Source organism: Brachyistius frenatus, unplaced genomic scaffold, assembly GCF_029030835.1.
Source record: "Brachyistius frenatus isolate BFR_SWC_R1_liver_20210118 unplaced genomic scaffold, ASM2903083v1 Contig_306, whole genome shotgun sequence".
In the NCBI taxonomy this organism is placed as follows: domain Eukaryota; kingdom Metazoa; phylum Chordata; class Actinopteri; family Embiotocidae; genus Brachyistius; species Brachyistius frenatus.
This window is the reverse complement of record NW_027210905.1, coordinates 164,481-181,194: the sequence shown is the minus strand read 5'-3', so window position 1 is coordinate 181,194 and position 16,714 is coordinate 164,481. Positions and strand designations below refer to the sequence as shown.

General features: G+C 43.8%; 2 protein-coding genes across 2 annotated transcripts in view; both read left to right on the top strand.

Annotated features, from left to right (window-relative positions):
* lamc1 (laminin, gamma 1) overlaps nt 1-10,989 on the top strand; it is a 51,490-nt gene extending 40,501 nt beyond the window's left edge. The window contains exons 14-28 of the mRNA XM_069722827.1: nt 74-319; nt 454-607; nt 723-865; nt 1,353-1,531; nt 2,067-2,223; nt 2,687-2,892; nt 2,979-3,058; nt 3,354-3,491; nt 4,472-4,616; nt 4,725-4,874; nt 4,977-5,091; nt 6,373-6,572; nt 6,670-6,828; nt 7,445-7,544; nt 7,820-10,989. Coding sequence (XP_069578928.1) covers nt 74-319; nt 454-607; nt 723-865; nt 1,353-1,531; nt 2,067-2,223; nt 2,687-2,892; nt 2,979-3,058; nt 3,354-3,491; nt 4,472-4,616; nt 4,725-4,874; nt 4,977-5,091; nt 6,373-6,572; nt 6,670-6,828; nt 7,445-7,544; nt 7,820-8,076 — 2,429 coding nt within the window. The 3' untranslated portion in view covers nt 8,077-10,989. The remainder of the gene's footprint in view (nt 1-73; nt 320-453; nt 608-722; nt 866-1,352; nt 1,532-2,066; nt 2,224-2,686; nt 2,893-2,978; nt 3,059-3,353; nt 3,492-4,471; nt 4,617-4,724; nt 4,875-4,976; nt 5,092-6,372; nt 6,573-6,669; nt 6,829-7,444; nt 7,545-7,819) is intronic.
* A 3,260-nt stretch (nt 10,990-14,249) lies between these two features.
* Nucleotides 14,250-16,714, top strand: part of rasal2 (RAS protein activator like 2) — a 61,375-nt gene continuing 58,910 nt past the window's right edge. The window contains exon 1 of the mRNA XM_069722831.1: nt 14,250-14,748. Within this exon, the coding sequence (XP_069578932.1) occupies nt 14,622-14,748 (127 nt within the window). The 5' untranslated portion in view covers nt 14,250-14,621. The remainder of the gene's footprint in view (nt 14,749-16,714) is intronic.

The following is a 16,714-nucleotide window of genomic DNA, read 5'->3' as shown; positions in this document are numbered from 1 at the left end:
AAAAGACAAAGCCAGCAGAGCATGAAGGGTTTCTATGACAACAGTGACAGCGTAATCCGTCACCCGTCCGCAGGCAAGCGCTGCGAGTTCTGCGACGACGGCTTCTTCGGCGACCCGCTGGGTCAGAGCAGGCCGGTCCGGGCCTGCCGCGCCTGCAAATGCAGCGACAACATCGACCCCAACGCCGTCGGCAACTGCGACCGCGAGACCGGCGAGTGCCTCAAGTGCATCTACAACACCGACGGCTTCTTCTGCGACCGCTGCAAGGAGGGTTTCTACGGCAACGCCCTGGCCACCAACCCCTCCGACAAGTGCAAACGTAAGAGACCGCGATGCTCTTATAAGGACGCAAGGATGCTGCTCTACGGTTGGACGATAACACTTATGCTGCGGTACCTCCTGCCTGATGGTGATTCACATCTTCCTCCTCCTCCTCCTCCTCCTCCTCCTCAGCCTGCTCCTGCTCTCCTCTGGGCACGCTGGGCCGACACACCAGCTGCTCTCAGGTCACCGGTCAATGCGTGTGTCTCCCCAACGTCGCCGAGCGCGACTGCAGCGCCTGCCAGCCCGGCTTCTTCAACCTGCAGAGCGGCAACGGCTGCGAACGGTCAGTTCACGTCCTTTTTTTTTTTTTTAACGCCGCGTCTCTCTGAACGATCTGACGTCGCCACCGAAGATGTTCAGCTCCTGTGAATGTGAAAGTTTTGTAAATCTGTCCTCAGGTGTAACTGTAATCCCATCGGCTCCACCAACGGTCAGTGCGACATCGCCTCGGGTCAGTGCGAGTGTCAGCCCGGCGTCACCGGCCGGCACTGCGAGCGCTGCGAGGTCAACTTCTTCGGCTTCGGCTCGTCCGGATGCAAACGTGAGAATTTTTTTTTTTTTTTTTACCTTCGTAACGAAGCCGTTTTCGTGCGTCGAGTTTTATTTTATTTTTATTTCAGTTCAGTTCAATTCAATTTAATTTTTATTTCTATAGCGCCAAATCACAACACAGGTTATTTCATGGCGCTTAAAACATTAAAGTCCTTACAGCAGAGCTTTACAACATTATACAAAGAAACCCAACAATTCCCACAAAACTCCTCTTTAAAGGAGAAAAACCTCCAACAGAGGGAAGGAAAAACTCCCTTTTAACAGGAAGTAACCTACGACAGAACCGGGCTCAGGGGTGGGCGGAGCCATCTGCCTTTGACCCGTTTGGGATTGAGGGGGAGAGCAGAGAGAGAAAAGAACAGCAGAGAGATCCAAAAACACGAGACGTCCCACCCACCACGGCGCCTGCTTATACTGCCGGATGGTAAAGATGTCGTTTTTTTTTTTTTTTTTTCTTTCTCCTGTGCGACCCGCAGCCTGCGACTGCGACCCCGAAGGCTCCCAGTCGGGTCAGTGCAAGGAGGACGGTCGCTGCGAGTGTCGGCCCGGCTTCGTCGGAACTCGGTGCGACATGTGCGAGGAGAACTACTTCAACAACCGCTCGGCGCCGGGCTGCCAGCAGTGTCCCTCCTGCTACAGTCTGGTCCGCGACAAGGTGAGCGGCTCGGTACCGAAGAACATCACCATCGGCCTTTTAAAACCCACAGCTGTATATTTGTGTGTAGTCACAGATTATAAACTACCACTTCAGATTGTCAAATCTCCCGAAATACCCTGAAACAAAACATGAACGTAGCCGATATTTTACAGTCTTTAACCCTTTTAATTTACCCGCTGCCTCAGTTTGTTTTATTTTTTTCTTCAAACCTCACCAGTTAATGTTGATTTAGAGCAAAAGTAAAACCGCAATTTATGGATTGTAATCCAGACACGGGAAAAAAAATAAATCCTTTCCTGTCATTTGGAAACAATAACTAGAGATCCGGCCTTCGAGCTTTATGTGGCTCTTTTCATAGATATAGACTCTCATTTTTTAAGCTTTCTAATATCATCCTTAAATCACTGTTGTTTTTTTAACAGCCTTTAACAAACAACATTGTGTGTGTGTGTGTGTGTGTGTGTGTGTGTGTGTGTGTGTGTGTGTGTGTGTGTGTGTGTGTGTGTGTGTGTGTGTGTGTGTGTGTGTGCAGGTGAACCAGCAGAGGCAGAAGCTGCACGACCTGCAGACCCTGATCGATAACCTCGGCTCGGGCAACGACACGATCAGCGACAAGGCCTTCGAGGACCGTCTGAAGGAGGCCGAGAAAGCCATCATGGAGCTGCTGGAGGAGGCTCAGACCAGCAAAGGTCTTCTTTTCATTTTGTTTTCTTTACAGCCGATGTATCCCAATGTTTTTCTATAATAACAGTCTGACTTTTCTGTTTGGTAAAGCGATGTCACTTTTTTTTTTTTTTTTTTTTTTGCAAATTCAGAAAATTGGAAAAAAAAAAAAAAAAGTTGAGAACAAAAATATTTCTGTAATGTGCAGCGTGATTATTATGACTCCTTTTTTTTTTTTTTTTTTTTTTTTAAATCAGGTAGTAATTTTAAAATATAAAACATGTTCCCCGTGTTTTACATTTTTTTTTGCCAATTTCTGTGTCCAAAATCGCATCACAGCGTTTGAGGAAAAGCTGCTTCTTTTTGTTGCTACATTCATCTTTATGACTCGGACGAGTCCCGATAAACGTGTCTCATCTCTGCGACTGTGAACTTTGACCCCCCCCCCCCACACACACACACACTCCCCCCCCACCCTCCGCCCCGCAGACGTGGACAAAGGTCTGCTGGACCGCCTGAACAACATCAACAACACTCTGACCACCCAGTGGAACCGGCTGCAGAGCATCCGCAACACGGTGGACGACACCGGCACTCAGGCCGACCGCGCCCGCGGCCGGGTCCGCGACGCCGAGAGCCTGATCGACAGCGCCCGGCAGGAGCTCGACAACGCCAAGGAAGCCATCGGCAAAGTGGTGAGTGGGCGGGCGAGCGGGGTTGTCACGGCGACAAAAAAACAACAACGCACGAGTACTAACGGAGAGCGCCGTGTCGTCCGCAGAACATCAAACCCTCCGGCGGCATCGGGGAGCCCAACAACATGACGCTGCTGGCCGAGGAGGCGCGGAAGCTGGCCGACAAGTAAGACCGCAGCGCCGACACCAGAGGTTCCGCCGGGTTTCACGTGTTTGTAACGCTGCGAACGTCACGGAACCGCGACTTCAGCTGAAGAACGCGGTCAGGCGGTGAAATGAGCGAATTCAGTAAAAAACCGAGAGCTCAACCGCTTAAATATGTTCAACGAAACTCTTTACGTTTGACGTGTTAATCCACGAGGGGAAGCGAACTTCAAAACATGTCGGTAAAACCAGGACTTTTTTTTTTTTGAACGAGGCCGAGAGGTTTTAAACTTCTCTGTCGTCTGCGCTCTCCGCAGGCACAAGATGGACGCCGACCAGATCGAGAAGATCGCCAAAGACGCCAACGACACGTCGACCAAAGCGTACAACCTGCTGCTGAAGACTCTGGACGGAGAGAACAAGACGAGCCAGGAGATCGACGAGCTCAACAAGAAGTAGGTCGCACCGCGGGACGCTGTCTGTCTCTTTGTCATCGTTTTGTCTCTTTGTGGTCATTTTGTCTTTTTGTTGTTGTTTTGTGTCTTTTTGGTGTCATTTTGTTTATTTGTTGTTGTTTGGTGTCTGTTATCATTTTGTTTATTTGTTGTTGTTTTGTGTCTCTGTTATCATTTTGTGTCTTTGTTTTAATTTTGTTTCTTTGTTGTTGTTTTGTGTCTCTTTGTTGTCATTTTGTTTCTTTGTTGTCATTTTGTGTCTGTTATTATTTTGTTTCTTTGTTGTTGTTTTGTGTCCCTGTTATCATTTTGTGTCTTTGTTGTCATTTTGTTTCTTTGTTGTTGTTCTGTGTCTTTTTGGTGTCATTTTGTTTATTTGTTGTTGTTTGGTGTCTGTTATCATTTTGTTTCTTTGTTGTTGTTTTGTGTCTCTGTTATCATTTTGTGTCTTTGTTGTCATTTTGTTTCTTTGTTGTTGTTTTGTCTCTTTGTTATCATTTTGTTTCTTTGTTGTTGTTTTGTGTCTCTGTTATCATTTTGTCTCTTTATAATCCTTTTTTGTCTCTGTTGTCATTTTGCATCTCTGTGGTGTCTCTGTTTGCTTTGTGTAGAACACATTTTTGTTTGTTTACTACAGTCTCTTGTGCCACCACAAGGTGGCGCCAGAAACAAACCATGTTTAGCACCTCTCACAAAAGCTTTATAAAATGAATCACGCTGACAGTTCGGCTCCATGAAGCCGTTCTTAGAAGTGTTTTTGGGACTGTTTCACCTTTATTTGATATCAGATAGGAGACAAATTGGGGACAACGTGCAAATAATTTACCCCAAAACGACTCAAATGTTGGTCCTCTGGTTCTTTAAAAGGTTCTCGTCGTGTTTTGTTGGGTTTCCTCCAACATCTCCTCACACTTCTTTCAGTGAGCGTACTCGGATGCAGATTTCGCTGACCTTTCTCTTCTCGCTTACGTCCCGTTCAGGTACAACGAGGCGAAGGAGCTGGCGAAGAATCTGGAGAAACAGGCCAACAAGGTCCAGGCCGAGGCCGAAGACGCCGGTAACAAAGCTCTGAAGATCTTCGCCAACCTGACCAGCCTCCCGCCGTTCGACACCAAGGCCCTCGAGGTGACCGCCCGCCGTACGCAGAACGTCTTCAAGTCTGAAAACGACAGAATTAAAAGTGTCACGCGCGAGCCGATGGGACCGGTTTGACCGGTGTGTCTCGTTTTTCAGGACGAAGCCAACAAGATCAAGAAAGAGGCGTCGGACCTCGACAAGCTCATCGATAAGACGGAAAAGGAGTACAACGACCTCAGGGAAGACCTGAAGCCCAAAGAGCAGGAGGTCCGCAAACTGCTGGAGAAAGGAAAAAGCGAGCAGCAGGTGCGTTTTTAGCCGTTTTCGTCCCTTCGTGGTTGAAACCGAAACGCCACGCGGCGCCTCACGAACGTAACGTTTCCGTGTTTCCGCTTCCTTGCGCGACAGACTGCAGATCAGCTGTTGGCTCGAGCCGACGCTGCCAAAGCTGTGGCCGAGGAGGCGGCGAAGAAGGGCCAGTCGACTTTCAAGGAGGCCAAGAACATCCTGGACGACCTCCGAGGTACACCGACCGCCACCTCCCCTCGTTCCCTTCCAGTGTTTTCTGTCTCTGCTGCGTGTCGCAACACAACAAATCAAAAATATGTATTTATACGCCGCTACGTTCGTTTTTATTTCTACCTTAAAGTTCTATTTTTGCCCTGTTTGTAATGAAATTGTGACTTTAGTCGGTTTTAAAGGGGAATCCTAATGGAATTAAAACGTCCATGAGTTTTACACTGTAAAAATGCTTTTATTGAATTAAGTTCCTTTTTATTTTCATGTGCACATTCTTGGATATGTTTGAAGGTTTTTTTAAGGGGTAAAAACAAAAACCATTGAAATCTACAGAATAACAGCACACGTACACCTTCATTTTTGCCTTAAGTGGAATATTCAGGGTCTGGGCAAATTTGCGGACATTTAATAGTATAATATAATATAGGGATTCTAATCCCACTATGTTCACAAATAATTTTAATTGCTAAACAATCTGAAGTAGAAAACTGAAAATTGTTTAAAAAAAAAAAAAAAAAATTAAGTCATCCCTTAATTTGTACCTTAAAAGATCCTCCTTGTTTTCAGACCATTTGCTGTTTTTTTTTTAAAGTTTTCAACACCTTAAAAAAACCTTTTAAAACACTGAATAATTAACATCCATTTATTTATCGATTATAAAACCATATATTTAGAGATAGTTATTAGCTTAGGGTGATCTTTAAGATACTATTTGATGATAATGTTATTTTGTATATTTTAAGGTTCATTGAACCCCTTAAAAAATGTCTTAATCCACACGGGACACTCATTAAAACGACTTTATACAGTAAATCACAATCCATGAATTTATCTATTCATTTAATACAAAACGGGGTCACTAAAAATCCCTTAAAATCTCCTTAATATCCTCCTGAAAATATATCAGAAGTTACATTTACTGTCTGTTGACGGCTTTTGAAGAAAGAAAAAAAGCTTTTTGAAAGTATTTTTTTTTTTTTATTATTATTTTTTTTACAAATGAATGGATATATTAAGGGATCTTCTATCAAACACTTGGATTTAGATAAAAGTGTCTGTTTCAGCAGTAAATTTAAGGGTCATTTAAGGGGATTTTGAGGGATTGTTAGAGTTAAAACATCTTACAATATCTCAAAAGTTTAAGGCCATAAAAATCTGTCGTTATCTTTAAATTCAAAAAGTGATTCCGAGATACGTTCGAGGTCGCGTGTTGGACGCTGCGTGTTTTTTTTTTTTTTTTGGTCTCATCCGGATGTTTTTTTTTTTTTCTGTAACTTCCCGCCAGACTTCGACAGGAGGGTCAACGACAACAAGACGGCCGCGGAGGAGGCGCTGAAGAAGATCCCCGCCATCAACGCCACCATCATGGCCGCCAACGAGAAGACCAAGCAGGCGGAGGCGGCGCTCGGGAACGCCGCCTCCGACGCGCGGGAGGCCAAGAAAAAGGCGGAGGACGCCGAGAAGATCGCCAGCTACGTGCAGAAGGTAAAACGAGACGACGACGACCGGACCGGACCGGACCGGTCGCGTTCCCGTTTTTGTTTTGTTTTAACACCTCGTAAACCGACCCGTGTCCTCGCAGGGATCCGCCAAGACCAAGGAGGACGCGGAGAAGGCCCTGCGGGACACCAACAAGCTGGACGACGACGTCGGCGACATGATGGACCAGCTGAGCGCCGCCGAGCGGGAGCTGGCCCGGAAGAAGGCCGAGGCCGACCAGGACATGATGATGGCCGGGATGGTACGACCCCGCTCGTCTCGCTTTACGTGAAGACTTCTCCGACTGTGGAGCCTGAAGTCCAAAAAAACAAAAAAAACAACAACAACAACAACAAAAACCTGCAGCTACGAAGCGCAAAACATTAAAACACAAAATAAAAAAACCTCACCTTATGTCACGCTGATCGCAACGGTTGATCAAACCATTTTGTTTATGGTAAATAATAAATCGGATGCGATAGATCTGCCTGGGTAATGTCCCGATGAGACCTGAGAGTTTTAATGATGTCAACGTTTGGCTGCATCTTATTTGGTGCAATTCTGCTGACTCGCAAGTTCTCAGGAAACTCTCTCCAAAGCTGATGACATCATTCTGTAGGGTTTTTTTGTTTTTTTTTTTTTTTTTTTTGGAACTGCATTTTTCACCTGAGGTTCTTATTTTTATTTATTCCTTATTGTTTTGTGTTTTTGGCACTTCAGTGTCACCGTAGGAAAAACAATCTTCTGGAAAATCAGCCGCCTCCGGCTTCTTCTGTATTTCGGAAACTCCGGTTCATTGTATTACAATTATCAAGTTGTAAGAACTCTTAATCAATACATTTTATTATTATTATTATTATTATTATTGTCGCCTGCAGGCGTCGGACAACGCCAAGGAGGCGGAGGACAACGCCCGCAAGGCCAAGAGCACCGTGAAGACGGTCCTGAAGATCATCACGTCCCTGATGGACCAGCTGGGTGAGGACAGAAACCGCGACTTGTTTTAAAAAAAAAAGTTTTTTAGTTTTATATAATCATAAACTCAAAGTTGAGTGTTTTTTCATCTGTTGGTCCAACAAAAAAACAAAAAAAGACATTTTACAGCGTTAAAGGGGATTTCAGGGAATAATTATGCAAATCTTTCAATATTTCCCCACATTTTACAAACGGAAATATTAGTCTAACAAATAGAGACGTCGGACGTGTCGACAATATGCGAAACGCTTTTGTCGTTCTTCGACATCTCCCCGCAGGAAACATCGACAAGGTGGACCTGAGCAAGCTGAACCAGATCGACGAGTCGCTGAAGAGGGCCAAGGGCAAGATGGCCGACAGCGCTCTGGACAGGAAGCTGATGGAGCTGAACGACGTGGCGCGGACTCAGGAGGACATGATCAACGACTACGACCGGCAGATCCGCGAGATCCGCGCCGACATCGCCAACCTCAACGACATCAAGGACACGCTACCCGAGGGCTGCTTTAACACGCCGTCCCTGGAGAGGCCTTAGCCCCGCCCACCTCCCCCACCTCCTCCACCCACCTCCGACACCCCCCTTCCCTCCCCCCCCTTCTAACTTTACCAAAACATTTTTTTTTTTTTTAACTCTTTTCTTGTGTTTTCTTTTGTTTCTTTTTACAAGAGAGAAGCCAATATTTTATCAAAAAGCCACGTTCACGGTTTTCAGCGAAAGAGAAGCAGCTGTTTTTCTCTTCTTCTTTTTTTTTTTTTTTTTTTTTTGGTCTGTAGGTTGTCGGTGTTTTTTTTTTTTGAGACGCGGCGACGGTAAGGATGAACTCAGAGAGGTGTTAAGAGCCTCGGAGGGGAAAAAAAACAAAAACAAAACAACAACAAACAACCACATAAAAACCCGACGTGACTGCAGCCGTCTGCTCCGCAGGACGAAGTTTTCAACGGAAAAAAAAAAAACCGCGCAGGAAGTTTCTGGAGGAAGCGCCGCCCGCTCGCCCTCTTTTTGTTTTCTTGCGTGTTTCGCCAGCCGTTTTTTTTTTTTTTTTTTTTTTACCCATCATGCCTTGGGACAAACCAGCTATTTCAGACTCACTAACTTCATCGGAAACGTCCTTCGTCGGAGAGCGTTTCTTCTTCTTTTTAAACCAACCCTGTTTTTTTTTTTTCAGTGAAGGAAATCCTCTCCTTTCTCTTCTTTTCTCACCGACAACATTCACGGCAGGAGAAACGTTTTTTTTTTTTCTCTTGTCCCTCGACAGTATTTTTGGCCTCCGACGGGTTGCGTTGTGGAGTTAAAGCCACAAAAAAAACAAAAAAAAACTCTGCTGCTGCATTCGGAGCCTCCGAAAGTCCCCCGAAAAAAAACATAAAAATAACGTTTCAACTTGAAAAGTTCGAGTTTGTTATCGAGTTCCTATAAAAAATAAAGTTCCTGTCGCGACGCGTTTATATCGAGATTTATATCTAGTCTAGAAAAAGTCGCACACGGAGCAGGAAGTTGTAACCGTTACGAGTAAATATTCCAAGTTGCGTCTCTCGATCGACGTCGGCGCCCGAGTTACGCATGTTTCTTTTGGTGCGTGAACGTTTGTGATTTCAACGTGGAACCTGAAAGGAAAAATTTTATTTTTAGGGGGTGGTGGGAAGCGACGATTGCGTTTGTTAGATGTCGCGAGGGGTGGTTTGGGAACTTTTTTTTTTTATCCCCTCAGAAGGTTCCCGCCAGAACTCTCGTGTCGACCGGGGAACGAATTCTTCGGCGCGCAACGAAGCGAACGTCAAAAGAAAAACCCGACCGGGTCGCTCCTCGATTCCGACGCGACCTTCTTCGGGTTCTCGGGACGGCGACGCTCCGCCTTCGTCGGTACTCGGAAGTCGCTCGGAAAACATCGTCGCAACGTCACGTGACAAGAAGAAACGTTCGCGAAAAAAACGCGATAAGAATCGATAGACGTAGCTAGGAACACTTAATCGTGAAGTTTTTTTTTGTTTTTTTGGGGGGGTTTTTATGGGTTTTTTTTCGTCAAAAAACCTTCGGGGGACTTCGGGGGTTTCAGTCGGTGCGTCTTTTTCAATCATTTCTCACCGCGGTCAAACACCATTTCATGTTATATAACTCTACGAAAATTTTTTTTAAATTTTTTTAATCGTCTATTGGAAGTTGCTGCTTTTCACTGGTGTTTTTTTTATTTTTATTTTTTTATTTTTTTTTAATCGATCACGCATTAACTCTTCGTCTCCAGGCTAAAATCCAACACTATGCAACTTTGTACATTTTGCGTAGCGAGAATTTTATCTGATACACTGGTGCTAATAATTATTTCAAATGTTATATTTTTTGTGTGAATGTTTTTTATTATGACAATAGAGTGAGGAATTTTTTTTTTTTGTTATTTGTGTAAATAGAAAAATGATTCAGGAGCGGCTGTTTTTTTTTTTTTTTTTTTTTTTTTTAAAGAACTCCAACACGCAGTCAGCCACGTTAAGTTCGATCACAATCAATCAACGGAAACCTCCAGGTTAAATATATAGAAAATATCTACGATAACGTCTGTGGTATGTTATTATAATATGCTTGCTTGTATACAAGGCTCAAGTGTTGCTGCCTTATAGCGACGCCAATATTTCATTTTTGTGTGTTATTGATTCTCCGGGTCCTCACGAGTTAAATCGAGCTAACTGAATATTTGTTGTTCTTTTTGACCCTTTTTATTTTTATTTTTTGTTTATTTTCCGATCAGGACGTTTTGAAAGCGAGTCGTTTCACTGAATGGAGATTATGAGTCACACGTTGCTACAGTAGGTTTGAATTAGATTTTTTTTTTTTTTTGTGCCTTAATATAAAGTTCGATCGTAACACAGTCCAACGAAGGGCGTCCGCCTTTTTAATCTCACAGGTTTTTGGTCGTCCTCACAGCGGTACTGAAGCAGGGTTTGTTTTTGGTTTATTTATTTTTTTAGAGAGAAATCAGGTTCTGAGAATTTATTTTATTTTTTAATCCTGATCCAAACTTTTTTTTTTTTTTTAAGTTTTTTTAAATTCTCCACCGGCAGCTGATGCAGATAAAACAATCAGCTCTCGGCTCGGTCCGACCGGTGAAGGAGAGAATCCGTTTTCTTTTTTTTTTTTTTTAACTCATTTTTTCTCCCTCCATCCAGACGGTGGCGCTGCAGGCTGCGCAGCACACGCAGACATGATGTATAAACAGTATTTTAAGTTATAATGTACCCGTATTTTGTGTTGTAACCCTGTTGTCTGAGATGATGTACGAGCTGCTCAGCCTGCAGGACGCCTCCGTCTCCGTGTCCTTCTTGATTCTGTCGTGTTTTTATTTTTTTTCAGCCCTGCGAGGACCTGAGCGACCCCCCCCTCCCCCCCGTTTGTTCCTACGTGCCTGTAAAATCCAAACTTAACATTTGAATAATAAAAGAAAATTACTACAGGACCCAGCTGCTCGGTGTGTGGTGGTGTTTCATCCAGACATATTGAAAATAAAGAAAGACTTCGTTGAATATTCATTTACAAAAAATGGGTTTTAAACCTAAAAAAAATTTGTTTAAATCAATATCTAAGACAGGAAAAAAAATTAACACTTATTTATTTATATATCGAATATCTAAATTTAAATCAGTCATTATTTTACATGTTTTTGTTTTTTTTATTGTATTTATGCAACTTTTATTTTGCAATTTTTAAAGTGAAATACGGAAATGAAACTACTTTCAAAGAAACTTAAATATTTTCAAAATAAGAGTTTTATAGTTTTCCAGAAATCTTTTTATTTCACAAAATAAAAATATACAATTGTTTTTCCCACAATGACACTATAATCACAACGTGAGGTAAATATTATTTTACTAATACAATTTAATATTTGTTTCTAACATTTCATGAATAGTCGGTCCATATATTTGCCTGCTTTTGTAACGTGGATTATTATCGGTCGGGATATAAAAGCCTTTTTTTTAATTTCATCCCTTCCTGTTTCCTGCCTCCTCCGATGACACCTGTGGTGATCTCGGATGTAAACACCAGTGTTTTGTTTGGTGTGTGTGTGTCTGTGTGTGTGTGTGTGTGTGTGTGTGCGCGAGCTCAGGACCTAATTAAAGCTTCGGGATGTAAACAAGAGTCCAGTTGTTTGTCCATGTGTTTTGGAGGTGGGGATAGAGGGGTGGGTGGGGGGGGGGGGGGGGTGATGACCCGTTGACCTGTCAGCTGGTGATCCAGAAGAGTCCTTAAAAAAAAAAGTTCTGAGTTGTTCCTTTTAAACACATTTTATTGTGAAATCGCAAATGCGCACAAATCAGCGGTAAAACAACAACAACAACAACAGCAACAACACAAAAAAACGCACGTAACTCAGGCGCTGATGTCAGTCAAGTGACGTAACTTGGGACACTTAATCATGAAGGTTATTGGCTCTTCCGGCTCCACGTGCTGCGTCGCGGTGCTGCGCTCCGTTCGTGCGCAACAGGAACCGTTGTTGGACAAACTTTCTGATCGCGCCTCATAAGGCTATTAAAAAAAAACAAATGTAATAAAACATATATTTAAAGGCTCATTTAACGAGTACAACCGGTTCCTCGGTCCTCTCTCGGTACCGGACCTGAGACTTGAGACCTATGAGTTGTTGGACCGGACCTGCGTCTCCGTGCGTCTCCGCGGCGGCTCTCCAGCGTCCTCCGGTCTGTACTGACGGAGGAGATCTTCTCGGCCACCAGACTCTTTAACAACCGGAGGCCGGACATCCTGACCGGAACGAAACGGACAAACAGACGGTGAACATAAACACAAACACAAACACAAAACGGAGCCGTTTGGTTTTCCAGCGGGGCGCAACGCGTGTGCGCCATCAGCTGGCGACGAAAGAAATTCTTCTTTTACGTTTACTTTTTATTTATTATTATTATTATTATTATTAATGCAAAAATGAACAGTGCAAATTCTTTTAGTGTAATACAAATCAATAGAATCAAGAAAAAAAAGGGGGTCAGAGGTCAATCAGAAATCGACATGTATATTTTTGTGTACATCTGGGACTTGTTTAAAATGTATTAATTGGCCAAATCTGTCCTTCACCATTAACACTGTTGTTTAATTGAATTGAATTCTATTTTATTTATATATATTGTGGATTTTAAAATGTTTTTTAATACTTTTACTAACTCTATTTTTATTCTGTAATTTGCATTGCTTTTCCTGGATCTTCCATGCTGCTGTAAGAAAACAACAACAACAACAACAACAACAACAAAAATCCCCTTGCAGGATCAATAAAGTATATCTATCTATCTAACTTGGTTGTCTGACATTAATAACTGTGGATAATATGTCTAGCCATAATAATCAGGCTGTTGTGCATCCTTTTTCTTTTTTTTTTTTTAATCAGTGTTGAATCTTCGTCTGAGGATCTTTTTCATTTATTATTCTAAATATTTACTTACCGTTAGGTGGGGACAGTGATTCCGATTATAATCTCTATAATATTGGTTGTCTGGTTGCGTCGTGGTCAAATATTTCCATGTTATTTTGATTGTATGAGTCGATAAGAAGAAATATTTCCAGTGTATTTTATCTGGTGATGAATCGGTGCAGAGACCAGCAGGGGGAGCCAGAGGGCCGTTTGTGTTTCTGCAGCCAGCAGGAAAGGTGAAGGACAGAAGAGCCTGTTTACAGCAATATTAAATGAAGTCTGAGGTCAGAGATACAAAAACCACCACAAAGACCCATTGATGACCAAAATGACCCTTTTTGGTGGTTAATTTAAGCGTTTATGTCGCTGTTTCGCAGCACTTTGAGTCTTATTCGGGTCATTTTAAAGGCCTTTTGCTCTTATTTTGCATCTCTGTAGTTTCTTTTAGTCACTTTGAATCTCTTTGTCATTATCTTGAGTCTCTCTGGTAATTTCAGCCCTTTTTGATGTAATTTAGAGGGTTTTTGCATCTCTTATTGTTTTTGTTAGTGTCTGTTTTAATCGTTATGCCCCCTTTTGTGGTCCCATTAGTCGTTTTGCGTCTCCTTACGGCCACTTTGTGGTTGTTTTGTGTCTTATTCTGGTCATTTTAAAGGGTTTTTGCTTTTATTTTGCATCTGTTTGTAGTTTCTCTTGTCTCTTAATCATCACGGCCCTTTTTGTGGTCCTTAAAGTCGTGTTTTTTAGTCGCTTTGTGGTCATTTTGACCATTTTTGATGTACTTTACATGGTTTTTGTTTTTTTTAGTGTCTGTTTTAATTGTTATGTCCCCTTTTGTGGTCCTATTAGTCGCTTTGCATCCCTTTGCAGTCACTTTGTGTCTTTGACGGTGTCATTTTGCAGGTGAAGCTGAACTTCCAGGGTGCTGTTCATTTAAAAAAAATTTAAAAAAACTTCAGCATTAGTTAACAGAAGAGATGAAGAGAGGCTGTCTGACTCTTCCTCCGCATGTTATCCTTATTGCTGCAGCACGCGGTGTAAAATGTGCCCCCCCCCCCCCCCACCAGGGTCAGTAAATCCATCCGCGCTCCTTCTCCGTCCTTCAGCGTGACTTCCCTGCGCGCTCCCGCCGCTCCTGCCACGCTCGTGCCCGAGCCGGGTAGAGTGGACCGCGAGCAGCGGCAGCGGCAGAGAGAGAAGGGGCAGCCCGCCGGAGACGCACCGACCACCGCACGACTCCGCTCACTTCCAGCGGTTCACGCAGGATTTAACAGCGGCGGCTCCCCGGGGCGGACACTTCTGCGGGGGAGGGGGGGGAGGCAAGAGAGGAAGAGGGGCTGCCGGCTTTCTCCCGGACGCCGGTTTTGGTGGAAGTTTAAAGCCCGGACGAGGTAAAGCTGGAAGAGCGGAACAATGAGGGAGAGCCAGCCGGGCTGCCGGACCGCCGCCGCCGCCGGCTGCCGCCGCCGCAGCTAACGGCTAGCTAGGAGCAACTGGGCGGTCAAACTCTCCCGTGACGGATTACACGGCGACTTTTAACGCTTTTTCTCACCGGCTGAACACTTAAACTCACATTTCCCGGATTAACGTACACTTCTGGAGGGCTTCTATTTGTTTTTGTTTTTAAAGAGAACAAGTTTTTTTTTGTTTCCCCCCCACCGTGTTGGATATGGAGACGGACTCGGTGGCAGGCGACGTGGACTCGCTGCACGGCGGACTGAGCCTCCTGGACCCCCTGGTGGACCGGATCCTGGTGGACACGGTGTCCCAGCTGCAGGGATGGCTCCGAGTTTACGGTAAGACAAAAACACTAAAAGAGGGTAGGGAGGACCCCCCCATGAGGTTTTTTTTTTTTTTTTGGTCAACGGGGAGCGTGGTTACCGTGTGGAGAGAGCCAGGTAACGGCCGTGGGCCAAGGCCGAGGTCATGGCTGCCACCGGGGAGGTGGAGGGTGGTGGTGGTGGGGCGGAGCTGCTGAGGGAGCTACTGTCAGCCTGCTCTTTACCCACAAATTCCTTCACCACCACCACCACCACCACCACCAAGAGAGGTCAGAGGTCAAAGCACCAGCCACCCCTCAGCCAGCTGGGCTCAGGGTTTTCCCCCTTAATGTCAGTTCTGGGTTTGACCCTGAAACTCCTCAAGTTCCCCTTTAAACCTAAAGGGGTTTGAAATAGTTCCCATGGATCTCCTAAAATAGACCCAACTCAGTCCACAGACTTGGACTGTTTGTCCACACACACACACCAGAGTAGAAAGAAGTTGGTATTATCTTTCTGTAGTTTTAATGCGTCTCCATGAAACAAAGTCTTTTAAAATGGTCCTTTTTTAATTTGTCCTTAATTTACCGCTTAAAACACCAGACACAGTCATCTACAGTTTGTTTTCACAGCCCTTAATTTAACCCTTATTTATTTATTAACCTGCTAATAAATGAAGTTTTAAGGAATTCCTAATGAATTATTCAGGTTTTTAATAGGTTCACCAAGAGACACATCAACAAATTGGAAATGTGTTCAAGGGGTTTTAAAGGATTTATTTCATGGAGTATTTAAAAGGTGTAAAAACTGTCTAAAATTTTTAAAAAGTTTAAGGGATTTTTACCTTTTACAATGCTTGGTTAAAGTTTTTTTTTTTTTTTTTTTTTTTTTTTTTTTTAAGACATAAAGTGAATATGAAAACCCAGGTGGCTTTTTACAGGTAAAATTTTGGGACGGTTATCAAGCTGTTAAAATCCCTCACTTTGAACAGCTATCGCTTCATTTTGAGAACGAATTTAAGGGTATTTGAAGGAATTGTTGTTTCATATTCTCCTTTTCCATCTTTGATATTGGATTTGCCAAATCAACTTTTGATTTGTCTTCTGGTGAATATTCACCACGGTGCCGGGCGGCAGTCGAAGTGTTAACCGGCGCTAACTGGACTTTTAAGTAACGCTTAAAATGACTCCGAACCCCCTGAGACCGAATGAATAACCTCGCTCGACCAAAACTGGGTCACATGACTCAGCGTGACGTCCACGTCACAGGCCGGTGTTGACAGCTCATGTTTCCCGTCCTGGACGCTTGTTCTCCTTTTCTTTTTTCTATTTGTTGAAATAAACGTGTCAGCGAGCCTCGCGAGACGGTCGGACCGAAACCGGTGCTGGAAAAGTGTCCCACGGCAGGAAGTCGTTCTTGCAGTCTTTTTTTTTGTTTGCCCTCGTTGGCTGCCGAGTTGTTGTTGCTCACAGTCTGAGTCATTTTACTGGTGGCTGCAGTGACGTAAAGCCGTCCACACCCCAAAAATACCATCTCTACAGACTTTTATTTGTTATTTCATTTTGTGGGACAGTAACCTCGGGGCCTGCGTGGTGGTGTCCCGGGGGACGTCTCGGGCTGACGCGTTCACGGTACAACTGGAGACGCGGGAGAACTGAGCGTCTTCGAAAATACAGCTTCGTGGGCCTGACGTCACCTGTGTTGCTGAAATATTTAGCCGACTAAGCGATATCTGATAGACAGGACATTGGGGGAACGTTGTTTGTGATAATGAAGTCAGTTTATAAAAAGCAATTTCTTGAACGCCTTTTAAATTAAGAGGTTTTTTTCTTCATGCGATTTGGTTTTTGGATTCAATTAAAAGTTGAATTTTTTTTTTTTGGGGGGGAAGGGGGGTTCGGATCTGCTGTCAAGATCACCACAAAAAACACATTTGACATTTTACAGATTCATAGTTTGTCAATGAAATGTCTGAGAATTGTGGAAAATGTCAGTTAAATTT